Source organism: Anopheles coluzzii, chromosome 2 (assembly GCF_943734685.1).
Source record: "Anopheles coluzzii chromosome 2, AcolN3, whole genome shotgun sequence".
Classification (NCBI taxonomy): domain Eukaryota; kingdom Metazoa; phylum Arthropoda; class Insecta; order Diptera; family Culicidae; genus Anopheles; species Anopheles coluzzii.
In genome coordinates, this window is record NC_064670.1 from 6,015,268 (window position 1) to 6,029,894 (window position 14,627).

The 14,627-nt window shown below is 47.2% G+C and overlaps 5 protein-coding genes across 5 annotated transcripts; 4 read left to right on the forward strand and 1 right to left on the reverse strand.

Moving 5' to 3' along the window:
- The first annotated feature begins 437 nt into the window (after positions 1 to 437).
- LOC125906714 (uncharacterized) lies at positions 438 to 4,014 on the forward strand. Its single transcript, XM_049606844.1, has 4 exons — positions 438 to 1,253; positions 1,323 to 1,772; positions 2,664 to 3,485; positions 3,553 to 4,014. The coding sequence occupies exons 1-4, from the start codon at positions 438 to 440 to the stop codon at positions 4,012 to 4,014; spliced, it is 2,550 nt and encodes an 849-aa protein (XP_049462801.1).
- An 885-nt stretch (positions 4,015 to 4,899) lies between these two features.
- On the forward strand, positions 4,900 to 6,359 carry LOC120951518 (uncharacterized). Its single transcript, XM_040370288.2, has 2 exons — positions 4,900 to 5,725; positions 5,792 to 6,359. Exons 1-2 carry the CDS (start codon positions 4,910 to 4,912, stop codon positions 6,251 to 6,253), a joined length of 1,278 nt encoding a protein of 425 aa, XP_040226222.2. The 5' UTR covers positions 4,900 to 4,909; the 3' UTR covers positions 6,254 to 6,359.
- Positions 6,360 to 6,496: 137 nt separating this feature from the next.
- LOC125906645 (uncharacterized) lies at positions 6,497 to 8,257 on the forward strand. Its single transcript, XM_049606383.1, has one exon. The coding sequence runs from the start codon at positions 6,977 to 6,979 to the stop codon at positions 8,204 to 8,206; it is 1,230 nt and encodes a 409-aa protein (XP_049462340.1). The 5' UTR covers positions 6,497 to 6,976; the 3' UTR covers positions 8,207 to 8,257.
- Positions 8,258 to 9,031: 774 nt separating this feature from the next.
- On the forward strand, positions 9,032 to 11,151 carry LOC120952443 (putative nuclease HARBI1). The gene is made up of 3 exons (XM_040371772.2): positions 9,032 to 9,774; positions 9,841 to 9,918; positions 10,213 to 11,151. Exons 1-3 carry the CDS (start codon positions 9,532 to 9,534, stop codon positions 10,966 to 10,968), a joined length of 1,077 nt encoding a protein of 358 aa, XP_040227706.2. The 5' UTR covers positions 9,032 to 9,531; the 3' UTR covers positions 10,969 to 11,151.
- A 49-nt stretch (positions 11,152 to 11,200) lies between these two features.
- LOC120952439 (angiopoietin-2-like) lies at positions 11,201 to 14,425 on the reverse strand. The gene is made up of 4 exons (XM_049606382.1): positions 13,168 to 14,425; positions 11,966 to 13,093; positions 11,636 to 11,899; positions 11,201 to 11,569 (listed from the first exon to the last, which is right to left on the reverse strand). Exons 1-4 carry the CDS (start codon positions 13,506 to 13,508, stop codon positions 11,380 to 11,382), a joined length of 1,923 nt encoding a protein of 640 aa, XP_049462339.1. The 5' UTR covers positions 13,509 to 14,425; the 3' UTR covers positions 11,201 to 11,379.
- Positions 14,426 to 14,627: the final 202 nt, after the last annotated feature.

The window sequence follows — 14,627 nt, forward strand, 5'->3', positions numbered from 1 at the left end:
TTATCAGTCACTAATGGCAAGTCATTTGGCATCGCGCTGTGCCACGCGAACTCGGCACCATTTATTGCAAATGCTATTGTTTGTGCGAAAGTCTGCACAAAAAAGGAGATTTGTGGAATGATGCCGGTCACGCGTCGCCTCTGGGGTGTGAACTGGGTATAGGCGGTATTATCAATGTTAGTAACATGTCAGCATTTACCACACATTTACCGCGGGAGGGGGGGGCAGTAGCACGCAAACCATATCTGGTATCGATATCTTTTCGCATCGGTCCCAGGTACGCGGCAATTTTGTTTTAAAAACTGACCTCCCGTGGTGCTCCAGCTTCATTGACCAAACAGTGAACGTGTAAGCAGCTACTCCGAACCGCACAAACAACGTCTGCAACAAACGGTACAGTTTCAGTTCGAAAGGCAAACCCAACTAAGAATTACAAGATGCCGGAACTGCTCGCTACATCCTTGCCGGAGTACATCGCTGCCGGACTTAAGGAGGTTGCCCAGGAACAAGGATTTACGGAGGGCTTATACCGCCTCGAAAGTGAATCCGGTTCCAACATGGGCGATGGATTCGTGGGTCAGCTGTTGAAAGTGTTTATACGCGAGGCCGATCGTGAGCTTGTAGTGCTGTGCAAACTGCTTCCGGAGAGTGAAATGCGTAAACAGCAAGGCATACCACTGTTTGACAGAGAAACGGAAGCGTACATGCAAATTCTTCCCCTGCTGACAAAGTTCCAAGATGAAAAGGCTCTCGCGAAGCATTTGCCCCGGTTTGACAATGTGCCTCGGTGTTACTACGCCAAGACTACGCTCGACAAGATGGAATCCGTGATCATTATGGAGGATTTGCGCCTGCAGGCGTACCGTATGTGGGACAAGGCGAACCCTGTCGATTTCGAGCATGCCCGGCTACTCATGGTCACCTTGGGTCGGCTTCATGCACTTTCGTTTGCGATAAAAGATCAACAGCCCGAAGAGTTTGCCAAGTGCCGAGCGTTCGAAGATCCAATGGGTAAAATGTTGGAGCTCGATCCTACCAAAGGATTTGAAGTGATGATGGCCGGCATGTGCCGTAGAGCAATCGAAACACTGGACCAGCACGATAACTTCCGGCGGGAGAAACTGAAGCAGATACAGGATCGGTGCGTGCAAGAAATTGTTGCCTGTACGGATGGCAAAGCAGCCGAGCCGTACGCTATTGTAGGTCACGGTGACTGTTGGTCCAACAACATGATGTTCCAGTATGCAGAAGATGTAAGCAATGCTTGGATTGCACCTTGCAGCACAACATTTAACGCCTGTTGATACCTTCTTTTTCCCCAGAATAAAACACCTTCAAATATTAAACTGATCGACTGGCAGCTGTCCCGGTACGGTTCACCCGTGCTCGATCTGGTCTACTTCATCTTCAACTGTACCGACGAGGAGATGCGTTCCCATAGCTACCAACGGCTACTGAGCATCTATTACCACAGCCTTAGCGAGCATCTGCACAACCTGGGAGGAGACGTTGAGCGGCAGTATCCACGCATCGCTTTCCGAGAGCAGTTGAAAAAGTTTGGCCGGTACGGACTTGTGATGTCCATGATGGTGCTACCGATCATTTGCACTCCGAACGATGAGCTGCCCGATACGGACACGGCAATGGAGGGTTTCATGAATGACATGACTAATGGAAACACCAACGCTGAGCTGGCGTACGGCACGACGGAAAAGGCCGCGATTCGCTATCGGAAACGAATGTCCGGATGCATTCGCGATACCATACGCTATGGATATATTTAAGTTGGTGCAACGGAGATATTCGATAAGTAATGATATTGTGCTAGCCCTAGATGGTTTACTCGTGATATGATTTAATTTACTCAGCTATAGTTTCACGCGAATTTCAATGAGTAAAAGAGTGTTCATAGAGTACATTAACGAAAAGACGCCCATATATTAATGCTCTAAAATGGGTTGAGAAATCTACACTCATTTTTGAGGTAGACAAGAAGCAGAAGAATAAATAGAAATAAGCTAATTGCAGGAAGATAAACGATCACGATGGTCTGAAACACCGCTAATACACAACACTTCCGTCACAAAAACATGTACGCAAACCTTAATCAATTCTCGCAAATACCCTAACATTAGGCACGATACATGCTTTTGTGTTGGTTTCATTGGGTATGGTACACCTTATTATCTCGGAGGGGGAAGGAAAACTTGTTATCTCGATCTTTTTGCTGAAATTGTGCTTTAAAGTCTATCTAATCATGTGTGCGTGAATGTGTACCTTGCCAAAGCACCACCACGACAAATACAAGTTACGAAAACGCTCGACGAGATTTGGCCGCGCAGTGCGTTTGGCATGTGTTTAGTTGCAGCATTATCAATGTGGCTGTCGCAACGCTTATCAGCATCCAACGTGGACATAGGGGTAGTATAGAAACTTTGAACCGAGCGGTGTTTGATTCATCTGAAGAATAAAAGTGAAAAAGAAAAACGCCTGATATCTTAAAAAACGTTGGGCGGTCAACGGCTAGGTGTAGTTATAAAAGCAGATCCCTTCAAACGCACCTGCCAACCAATCCGACCAATCAGTTGCGGCTTAGTTACACGACGCAAAGCATCTGTTGTGCGAAGTTTGTTTCAATTGAGTGGTTTGAAAAGATTAAATAAAAAAAAATGTCCGCTAATCAAAATACCGCTTTTCCGCGCTGCTTCTCTGGTGCACTTAAGGAGGTCGCCCGAGAACAAGGGTTTACGGAAGGCTTGTACCGCCTCGAAAGTGAATCTGGTAGCAAATTTGGGGATGGTTTTGCTGGTGATCTAGTGAAGGTGTTCATTCGCGAAGGAGACCGAGAGCTGGTAGTTCTGTGCAAGCTGCTGCCGGAGAATGAAACGCGCAAACAGCAGGGAATTTCTCTGTTTGTTAGAGAAACGGAGGCGTACATGAAAATTCTTCCCCTGCTGACAAAGTTCCAAGATGAAAAGGCCCTCGCGAAACATTTGCCCCGGTTTGACAATGTGCCTCGATGTTACTACGCCAAGACTACGCTCGACATGATGGAATCCGTGATCATTATGGAGGATTTGCGCTTGCAGGCGTACCGTATGTGGGACAAGGCGAATCCTGTCGATTTCGAGCATGCCCGGCTACTCATGGCCACCTTGGGTCGGCTTCATGCACTTTCGTTTGCGATGAAAGATCAACAGCCGGAAGAGTTTGCCAAGTGCCGAGCGTTCGAAGATCCAATGGGTAAAATGTTGGAGCTCGATCCTACCAAAGGATTTGAAGTGATGATGGCCGGCATGTGCCGTAGAGCAATCGAAACACTGGACCAGCACGATAACTTCCGGCGGGAGAAACTGAAGCAGATACAGGATCGGTGCGTGCAAGAAATTGTTGCCTGTACGGATGGTAAAGCAGCCGAGCCGTACGCTATTGTAGGTCACGGTGACTGCTGGTCCAACAACATGATGTTCCAGTATGCAGAAGATGTAAGCAATGCTTGAATTGCACCTTGTAGCACAACATTTGACGCCTATTGATATCTTCTTTTTCCAGAATAAAACACCTTCAAATATTAAATTGATCGACTGGCAGCTGTCCCGGTACGGTTCACCCGTGCTCGATCTGGTCTACTTCATCTTCAACTGTACCGACGAAGAGATGCGTTCCCATAGCTACCAACGGCTACTGAGCATCTATTACCACAGCCTTAGCGAGCATCTGCACAACCTGGGAGGAGACGTTGAGCGGCAGTACCCACGCATCGCTTTCCGAGAGCAGTTGAAAAAGTTTGGCCGGTACGGACTTGTGATGTCCATGATGGTGCTACCGATCATTTGCACTCCGAACGATGAGCTGCCCGATACGGACACGGCAATGGAGGGTTTCATGAATGACATGACTAATGGAAACACCAACGCTGAGCTGGCGTACGGCACGACGGAAAAGGCCGCGATTCGCTATCGGAAACGAATGTCCGGATGCATTCGCGATACCATACGCTATGGATATATTTAAGTTGGTGCAACGGAGATATTCGATAAGTAATGATATTGTGCTAGCCCTAGATGGATAACTCGTGATATGATTTAATTTACTCAGCTATAGTTTCACGCGAATTTCAATGAGTAAAAGAGTGTTCATAGAGTACATTAACGAAAAGACATCCATATATTAATGCTCTAAAATGGGTTGAGAAATCTTCACTCATTTTTGAGGTAGACAAGAAGCAGAAGAATAAATAGAAATAAGCTAATTGCAGGAAGATAAACGATCACGATGGTCTGAAACACCGCTAATACACAACACTTCCGTCACAAAAACATGTACGCAAACCTTAATCAATGCTCGCAAATACCCTAACATTAGGCACGATACATGCTTTTGTGTTGGTTTCATTGGGTATGGTACACCTTATTATCTCGGAGGGGGAAGGAAAACTTGTTATCTCGATCTTTTTGCTGAAATTGTGCTTTAAAGTCTATCTAATCATGTGTGCGTGAATGTGTACCTTGCCAAAGCACCACCACGACAAATACAAGTTACGAAAACGCTCGACGAGATTTGGCCGCGCAGTGCGTTCAGACGCGTTTGGCATGTGTTTAGTTGCAGCATTATCAATGTGGCTGTCGCAACGCTTATCAGCATCCAACGTGGACATAGGGGTAGTATAGAAACTTTGAACCGAGCGGTGTTTGATTCATCTGAAGAATAAAAGTGAAAAAGAAAAACGCCTGATATCTTAAAAAACGTTGGGCGGTCAACGGCTAGGTGTAGTTATAAAAGCAGATCCCTTCAAACGCACCTGCCAACCAATCCGACCAATCAGTTGCGGCTTAGTTACACGAAGCAAAGCATCTGTTGTGCGAAGTTTGTTTCAATTGAGTGGTTTGAAAAGATTAAATAAAAAAAAATGTCCGCTAATCAAAATACCGCTTTTCCGCGCTGCTTCTCTGGTGCACTTAAGGAGGTCGCCCGAGAACAAGGGTTTACGGAAGGCTTGTACCGCCTCGAAAGTGAATCTGGTAGCAAATTTGGGGATGGTTTTGCTGGTGATCTAGTGAAGGTGTTCATTCGCGAAGGAGACCGAGAGCTGGTAGTTCTGTGCAAGCTGCTGCCGGAGAATGAAACGCGCAAACAGCAGGGAATTTCTCTGTTTGTTAGAGAAACGGAGGCGTACATGAAAATTCTGCCCTTGCTGACAAAGTTCCAAGAAGAAAAGGCTCTCGCGAAGCATTTGCCCCGGTTTGACAATGTGCCTCGGTGTTACTACGCCAAGACTACGCTCGATAGCATGGAGTCTGTGGTCATCATGGAGGATTTGCGCTTGCAGGCGTACCGTATGTGGGACAAGGCGAACCCTGTCGATTTCGAGCATGCCCGGCTACTCATGGCCACCTTGGGTCGGCTTCATGCACTTTCGTTTGCGATGAAAGATCAACAGCCGGAAGAGTTTGCACAGTGCCGGGAGTTTACTGACCCAATGACCAAAATGTTGGCGCTCGACCCAAAGAAGACATTCCAAAAGATGGCGGCTAGTATGTGCCGTAGAGCAATCGATACGCTCGAAAAAGATGATACATACCGACGAGGGAAACTGGAGCTGCTGCAAGACCGATGCGTGCAGGAGATCGAAGCTTGCGTTGATGCAAATGCAGCCGAGCCGTACGCGGTAATAGGCCACGGTGACTGTTGGTCCAACAATGTGATGTTCCAGTATGCAGAAGATGTAAGTAACACACTACCGTACTCTTTACTGAGCTTATTTTGAAGACGATGTTGTGCTTCGTTCTAGAATCAGACACCTTCCAAAATTAAACTTATTGACTGGCAGCTGTCCCGGTACGGTTCACCCGTGCTCGATCTGGTCTACTTCATCTTCAACTGTACCGACGAGGAGATGCGTTCCCATAGCTACCAACGGCTACTGAGCATCTATTACCACAGCCTTAGCGAGCATCTGCACAACCTGGGAGGGGACGTCGAGCGACAGTTCCCACGTAGCGCTTTCCGAGAGCAGTTGAAAAAGTTTGGCCGGTACGGACTTCTTATTGCGATGTTGATATTGCCGATGATTTGTACGCCCAACGATGAGCTACCCGATACGAATAAGGCAATGGAAGGACTAGTGAAAGAAAATCCCGATGGAGATGATGAGGTTCATTTCGAGTACGGAACGACGGAAAAGGCCGCGATTCGCTATCAAAAGCGAATGTCTGGATGCATTCGGGATATGGTTCGGTTGGGGTATATTTAAACTGTTGTGGAATAAAGCGCATCCATTGCTGCTGGGATGGTATTAGAAGAAGGATTGGGATGGTACATTGGGATGGCAATCTTGAATGTCTATATAGTTTGCCATATGCGATATGTATCCACGCTTTTAATAAAATGGTGGTAGCCTAAGTAAAAATCCTCCTCTATAACGTTCTACAATAGTCTAAATCTCAAAATTGTTTAAGAAAAAAGTGTATCGCGAGACCATTGAGAACCATTCCTACTCGAATACGGCTTGAAAGAGTCGCTTAACGACTGCAATCCGGCGTAAAATCACCGGCAAATGACAGATCGTATAAACCGCAAAGCCGAGATTTCTGTTATACGTGGCGGTAACGGATTTTGGTTGCCGGGGTCGGGAACAGACTGCAGGTGAAAGTAACAATATGTATGTCTCGCAAGCAACAAGAGTCTCCACGCAGTCTTCACATCGTAAAGTGCCTTGTGAAACCCTGTAATAGACAAGAGTGTGTGAGTTTCATATCAATTTGCAAACACAATAAACAATTTAATGTTTTAGAGCGTCACCACCTTGATGTTGTTTGCTGTTGTTCACAGTAAAAGAATTTGACCACTCGGTCTCTGAATGCCGTTGTTGTGGACTAATGTCACTTTGTTCTGCTTATCTCTTGCCAAATTTGTCAACTATCGTGCAGATCTTCAAACCCGTTCCATCGTGTAACAAACGGAACTTGTGTCAAGGATGGCGTCCACGGTAAACGTTCCAGCGTACGTACAGCAACGACTCCTAATTGTAGCAAAAGAGGAAGGATTTGCCCCGGAGCAGTTCTCCGTCCAGTACGAGCTGGGCTCCAAAACGGGAGACGGATACATTGGACTTATTGTGCGGGCTCGATTCATTAGCTCAGTGCAACCAACACTAACGGTAATATGCAAATTCCTACCCGAAGATCGACAGCAACGGGAGCGCTTCAATGCAATGCTGCTGTTCGAGCGGGAGCTTTTTATCTACCAGCATGTACTGCCAGCCTTCGAGGAGCTTCAGCTACAGCACGGTATTGACCGGCAGGATGAAACATACTTTGGCAACTATCCGAAGTGTTATCACGCATACTGCGATAGCGACCGGGGAGAGGCTCTGCTGATACTGGAAGACTTGTTGGCCCCTCAGCGACCACCGATGAAGCTGCTCGATCAGTACGTACCAGTTGATTATGATCATGTGCGTGTACTGATGGCAGCTTTGGGCCGGTTCAATGCGTGTTCCTTTGCGCTCAAGCACCATCGACCGGAAATGTTCGAGAAGCTGTGCCAGCTGAACGATCTTTTGTCCGTCGTACTGGACACGGAACAAACGCGGCCTTTAACGCCTCGCAACTGTCAGCTGGCAGCATCGGCCTTTGATGTGGACAAGGAACCAAGGCATCATCGTGATTTGCTCGATTTGTCCCACTCCATGTGGCCTAGGACGGGAGCGCATGTTCGAGGTGCTCGAGCCGAACCGTACGCTGCCCTGAATCATGGGGACTGTTGGACCAATAACGTTATGTTCGGTTACGACGCCAACGGTCATGTGAAGGATGTTTGTCTGTTCGATTGGCAGATGGCTCGCTACGGCTCACCCGTGCTGGATTACACGCTGTTCATTTTCCTTTGCGGAGAGCTTGAACTACGCCGTAGCAAATTCAAGAGTCTTGTAACTGCGTTTTACGATGCTTTTTCTGCCACTTTACAGCGGATGGGTGGCAGTGCTGAAAGTGACCTGCCACGGGAAGAGCTCGAACGGCAGTTGAAGCAATTTGGAAGGTTGGCTCTCGTCATGGGCACCTACGCGATACCAAACGTTGCTCAACTACCTCCGGCAGTGTGTGAAAATCCGACCTTACATCAGGCAGATAAACGTTTACAACATTACTACGCACTGATGCGAGAACTGGTACAGGATACTGATGGTTTTGATGCGATAGTATAATAAATCGACAGAAGGAAGGATTAATAAAGTCCCATCACTTACCAGGCCGTACTTTCCTTGCAGTTTACCCATTGCAATTTTCACCGCTGCGCCGCATTTCATCACTAGATTTTCATCCGGCGCCGTTGATCTGTTGTTGCCCGTGCCAGCGGTTCCCTTGATAGTTTTATCCGCACCAAGCCCTAGTCCTTTCGGTCGCAGCTCTGGACCGGGCGTTAATTTATCGCTTTCACTCGTTGGATCCCCGGTGAAACCCATACCACGCAGCATCGCCATACCGAACTGTTCGATCGGCACGGACTCATAATCGTCCAGGTTGCTTTGACGTGCACTATCCTCGAGCCGCAGTTCTGCCCGCAACGGTACGACGAAATTAGCCGCTTGTTCTTTCTTCACAATTGCGTCCGCTGTTTGTTCCACTATTTCCCGGGCGGCTCGTTGTTCGAGCGTTTCGCTGCCATCGGGTGCACTTTGGGATGCTTCCTGTGGATTCGGTTGTTTTGATTTACCAGCATTAGCTGGGGGCGCAGCCGGTATCACCGGTTTGTTTGGCTTCGGTAGTGGAATAACCAGGAGCTTGGGAGCTTCGTCTTGCTGCTTGCTAGAATGATCGATATTTCAAGGGTGAATGGGATTCGTTTGGATTACCGGAGCCGCACAACTTACCCGGTTGTTTTTATTGTATTGTTTTCTATAAAATCAATTTTTTCTCTGCCATCATGCTTTTTAGGGATGAAATTTGCTGCCGGGCTTTTTCCCAGCGGTCCTTTCGGTTTGGAGAATAAGGAAAATTTTATTTTACCGTCACTAGAAGCCATCCTAATGAGTGTCCGTTCTACGATCAACACATTTATTTTAACCTTTTCCCAACAAAATATCGCCAAGCATCATCTGCTGAAAATCGTGTTGAATTTACAGGGTTTGCCACGATTTAATGTACGGTTGACATTATTTTTGGGTTACTTCGCGTATTTTTTTGGTGTTTTCCCCCGATTCCCAGAATTTTATGATTCAATTCTGTTGATATCCAATCAGACGATACCAAAAAAAATATGAGAACGAACCAAAAATCTATCGGATACGATGAATAAATCGTGAGACGAGCCCAAACAATTATGGGAACCGACCAATAAATCATGTCAAACCCTGTAAATTGTGGTCACGGCTGTCTACACCTTGGGCGTTTTGACAGTCCGTATGACAAGTAAACAAACGATCGGGCGGCCGGCAATTGCTGTAAACAAATCAAAAATCTCTCTCTAAATTCTTTTCCAAAAGCATCTCCAAAAGATGTTAAATATGCGTACAACTATCGCTAGTAAAGTATGGATAATAGCACAGTGAGTGAAATGCCGGCTGCTTCGGAGGAAATATCCGATGAGACCGTGCGGGAATTGTTAGGCATGAGTGAGGAAGACTTCAACTATCTGTTGAATGAAATATCCGGCAAAATCAGCAGACGAGATACATTTATGCGAAAAGCATTTACGGCTAAAGAGCGGCTTATCGTAACACTACGTTTTCTTGCCACCGGAGAGTCCTTCATGGCCCTTGCTAGTTTGTATGACGTAAGTATATAGAACACTAGTACTCATAATGATGTGTTTTGTAAAGCTTTCCCCTTTTGCTCCCAGATATCTGCTTCGTCGATCAGAACCATTATACCGGAGGTGTGCGAGTGTTTGATAAAATCATTGAAACGTTATGTTCAGGTGAGTTTTGCTGTCGTAATTAAAAACATAAATATTTTACCCTTATCCTTACCGTGGGGTATGCGGAGACTTTGCCTCGGGTGTATGTTAGGTATAGTAATTGGCTCATCTTGTAGGATCCTGTTAAGATCTTGTAGGAACCAATACGTTTACAATCGGATAACCCCTAACTTTATCTCCTGTTGTAGAATTGGTATATCTAGGACATGTTATGCTGCAACATTGGGCTCATTTCAAGCGAAAGAGAATGCAAGCGTGTTTGTTTGCTAAAACGTGTCCTCTCTTTCATTGCAGTTTCCGCCAAGTGAAACTGGATGGCTGCGCGTCTCAGAGGCATTCCAAGACAGGTGGCAGTTTCCCCATGCAATCGGCGTGATTGACGCACGGCATGTTAAAATCCGGAAACCGTTACACACCGACAAAGACTACCTCAACTACAAGGGCTTCTACAGCATAGTACTGCTTGCCGTAGTAGATGCCAGTGCCAACTTTATGTACGTTTGCGTGGGAGGAAAGGGCAGCATTGCGGATGGTGGGATGTTAAGGAATGCCAGCTACCATTCGAAATTTGAACACCACGAGCTGAACGTTCCACCGCCAGCGGTGCTAGATGAACGGCACGCGGTAAAAATTCCCTACATGCTGTTAGGTGATAAATCGTTCCTCTTCACAGAGTACTGTATACGCCCGTTTGGAGGACATCTTAAACCGGACAGTCCGGAAAGTACTTTTAATTACCGTATGTCGCAAGCCCGCACACCGGCCGCGGTGGCGTTTGATGGTTTGTGTAGTAGGTTTAAAATTTTTGGCACAATTATTAATCTGCAGCCGGACAAGGCCGGCAAGGTTGTGATGGCAGCAGTGTATTTGTTTAATTTTTTAAGGAGGAAAAACACAACCGAGGAGACGTTGGGCTGTGGGAAGGGTGTGCCTGATTCGTCATACATTTTGCCTAGATTGCAAAGCAAACCGATCAAACCTGCCTCCCGGTTGGCGAACATTCGTTTACAGATAGCAAACTATATGATGGAGAATGGATGTTTAGAGTAGGAAGATCGTTTGGAAGAAATATCCAAAAGTGTTAGGAATTGCTTATATTTTGTTAAGTTGATAGAGCACTCGCTAGTTCATGAGATTGATCACAAGACAAAAGGAATACGCTGAATATAATGTAATGTTTCTATGTAATGTTAATGTAATGTTAATGTAAATATAATGTAATGTTGATCTACAGGTTGTGATATTATCTTTGCTTTTGTAAAAATTCTAATAAATTAAGAGCTCTCACCCATGTTTCCTTATTACGTTAGGACAATGAAGCCTTTTGGGATAGAGATTATATTTGTTATATCTTGATTATTCGCTTAATTTTGGTAAAAAAATAATATAAACATTTTAATAGTATATTTTATGTGCAACCTATGCTACTCCCGGCAGCAGTTGCTAGTGGTTGCACTCATTTTACGGATCCACGGGAGTGTCGTTCTCCGATTGGTCCTCATCCCTAGTCCACGTGTCCTTCGGGCGTATCATCATCTTTGCCGCCTTGAGCGAATAATCTCCCAACCATGATTCCCACAGAATGCCGGTGGACTTGTGGCTGCGTGGATGCTCCAGATAGTACTTCCCATTCAGGTTGGACTCTGCACAGCTGTGGGCAAAAAGAAGATACAATTGTGAGAAAATTATGAACATTTACCCAGAAGCTTCCACCTACCTGTTAAACCACCAGCCACTGCCAAACGTAAGAGCACACGGGAAACCGCCATTCGATTTATCGTTCGCACGATCGTACGTGCTAAAATCGTGATCGTTATGGTAGGCTAACGCGTCCGACGCATTGCCGTGGTAGTCCGCCACCATCAGATTGTAGTTAAACTTTTCCGACTCCATGCGGAACGTGCCGTAGCCGGCATACGCTCGCTGTCCTTCAAAGTCTTCCAACTCGATCCGCAGCTCCACATTGTCGTCGTAGCTCAATCTGTAAGCAATCGACCAGCGTGTTATGAAGATATTGTACTTGGACTGTTATCGACGTCGTTCTCACCTGTGGATGAAATCATTTCCCAACCAAAACTCGTACCCAAGATCACCAAACCCGTACTTGTACTCGTTCCAGGAGCGGTTGAAGTTCTCCTGCAAGTCGTACCAATTGCGCCGCTGCACCACTGTCCACGCGGGCCCGCCCGTTGCAAACTCACAGTACCGGCGGTTGAAATCTCGCCGCGCCTCGTTCAGCTCAACCTCCGCGAAGGTGTACACACCGCTGAAACGCTTCAGCAGCTGATGACATCCATCCTTGTCCGGATGGTGGAAGCTGATCTCCTCGTGCTGATCGATCGCGCCCGAGCTTATGACGGTGGCATCGGCCATCGATTCTTCGCTACCACTTCCAATATCGACATCGGGCAAGCTGTCGTCGACACTCTCCTTCCGTGTTGCATTCACTTTACTGGCAGGCTGTTCGGGAGGCTTCCCTTCCTCCACATGCGCCTGCCTGTCACAGTACAGATTGTTTCGCTTCTCCACCTTCCGGTCAACGTCCAGCACCAGGTGCTCGATGCGCTTCAGCAGAATGTCCGCACTGTTGGTGAAGGTCGTTACCTCGTTGTTCGTCCGCTGGCAGCAGGACAGTATCTGCTCGAACTGGTTCGCCTCCAGGTCGTAGATGCGTACCGTGCGATCCTCGACCGATCGCACCAAACTCGTGAGCACGTCCAACGAACGGCACTGCTTGCGGTTGGACACCATTTCGCGCAACTTTTTCGTCGTCAGCTTGTCGAGAAAGTCATCCATCTCTTCGTCCGAGTCGGAGTTGTCCTTTCGAAACTTGGCCGTCGCGCCTGTGCGACCGTTTCCCTGCTGCTGCTGCTGCTGCTGCTGTCCGTTCGCTTTGCTCTGGCAACCATTCCCGTTGCTCTCGATGCGATTGATTTGCTTTTGAAGGTGGCCGATTTTGGTAACGATTGCGGCCTGCTCGGCGGCAGCAGCAGACTCCAACCGGTCGTTGCGCCGTCCTCGATTGTTTGCGCTGCTGCTCGACAGCGCGTAGACGGTTTTGGTGATATCGTGCAGCTTTTCGTTGATCACGTCGACCTTCTCGAAGATGTGCTGGATCTTAAAGTCCAGACTGGAGAGACGCGTCTCGAGCGTCGGGGAAGGTGTTTCGTGCGTCCTGGGGGGGGGTGAAGAAAGGACAAAAGATTGGCAAGACTGGTAACGTTCAGTAACCACAGTCATCACACTTACTTCCTCAATATTTCGAGCTTGTTGTCCACGGACTTGATGTGCTCGCTCCACGCCCCTATGTGGTGCTGGAAGACGTCCCAAACTTGAGACTTTTCCTGCAGCGTCTTTACGTTCGCATCCAGGCTCGTCATCGTGGTCAGCAGCGACACGATCCGCTGCTCCAGATTGATCAGGTAGTGGGAATTGAAACGGTTCAGATGAGACTTCACGTCGTCCAGCAGCGTACGCATGTCCTGCCCGATCGTTGCGACTTCACCAGACTGCACGGGATCTGCTTTGATCGGCCCCGTGGCCATTAACATCACCATCAACAGAAGTGGTGTCTTCCGCATCACGATCATCTAGCAGAAGGAGGAGCGGGAGAAGGAAGGGAAGATCGGATTACATCGACGGAAGAAAGAAAGATCGGGGTGTCGGTGGCGCTTCCAGTGGCGTTAAAATACGATAATAGGTCCCTGTAATCGTCGAGTCAATTCATCATTCGTCGCACTCGTGGGAGATTTGAAAACCATCTTTCCGCCTTCCCTTTGCGGGTTGGCAGGCACACGCACGGCACGTGGTTTGCGCGTTAGAACGATCGCTTTGTTTACAAGCTGCCGGCCCACCCACTCGACGGGTGCTCTTGTGCGCGCAACATCGTACTCATCCGACGGGGAAGGGAAGTTGGCTAGCATAAACATAGGAAAGATACACGCGTGGAAACACACACACACAGACACACATGTACACGACTCTCCAAAAAGATGTCCACGGCGCTAATCCGCAAAGAGCCGCGTAACGATTATAATGGGTTTAAAAATAGCGCCATCGATCGGTAATTACGTTGATTTACGATCGCGCCCGATCGCGGACACAGAACTTCACTTTGATCGCTTTTTATTCGCTTACAAATTTCAAATCTTCAAACACTTCCGAGCACCGAAACTACCGAGCGCCGCGTGTCCACGCTGTGCTCCGGCTAAATTTGGCACACTTTTTAGTGGCACACTTCTTATCGGTATGTGGCGAAATAGGAGAAGAATGCTCTATCAATGCAACACTGCTTTACGGGATGTGGGGGTTTTATTACGTCGGTTTTATGCTTCTAAACCGTACCAGTCAACGACTCGTCTTCTCCAACAACTGAACCGGCTTGTTCTGCTGCCGAAATAACACTAACCGAGCCGTGCTATGCTTTGTCCCTGGTGGAGCAGATGTTGGAATTCGGATGCGCTGTGTGCCGAACTCCATCCGCGTCTCCACCAACACAACATATGCTGAAGAGTGTTTTTGAACTTGAACATTTTGGTGCGTTATGCGGCCATGTCATGTGGATGATCGTACGCGGGAAAGACATTTTAAAACATTATTTTACATACTTTTTTCTACGTATGCAATGCAAGCGTACGTTACATACGGAATTTAAATTCAAATGTATGCAAAAAATGTTTGAACAAAATACACAAAAAATAAATTCTGAT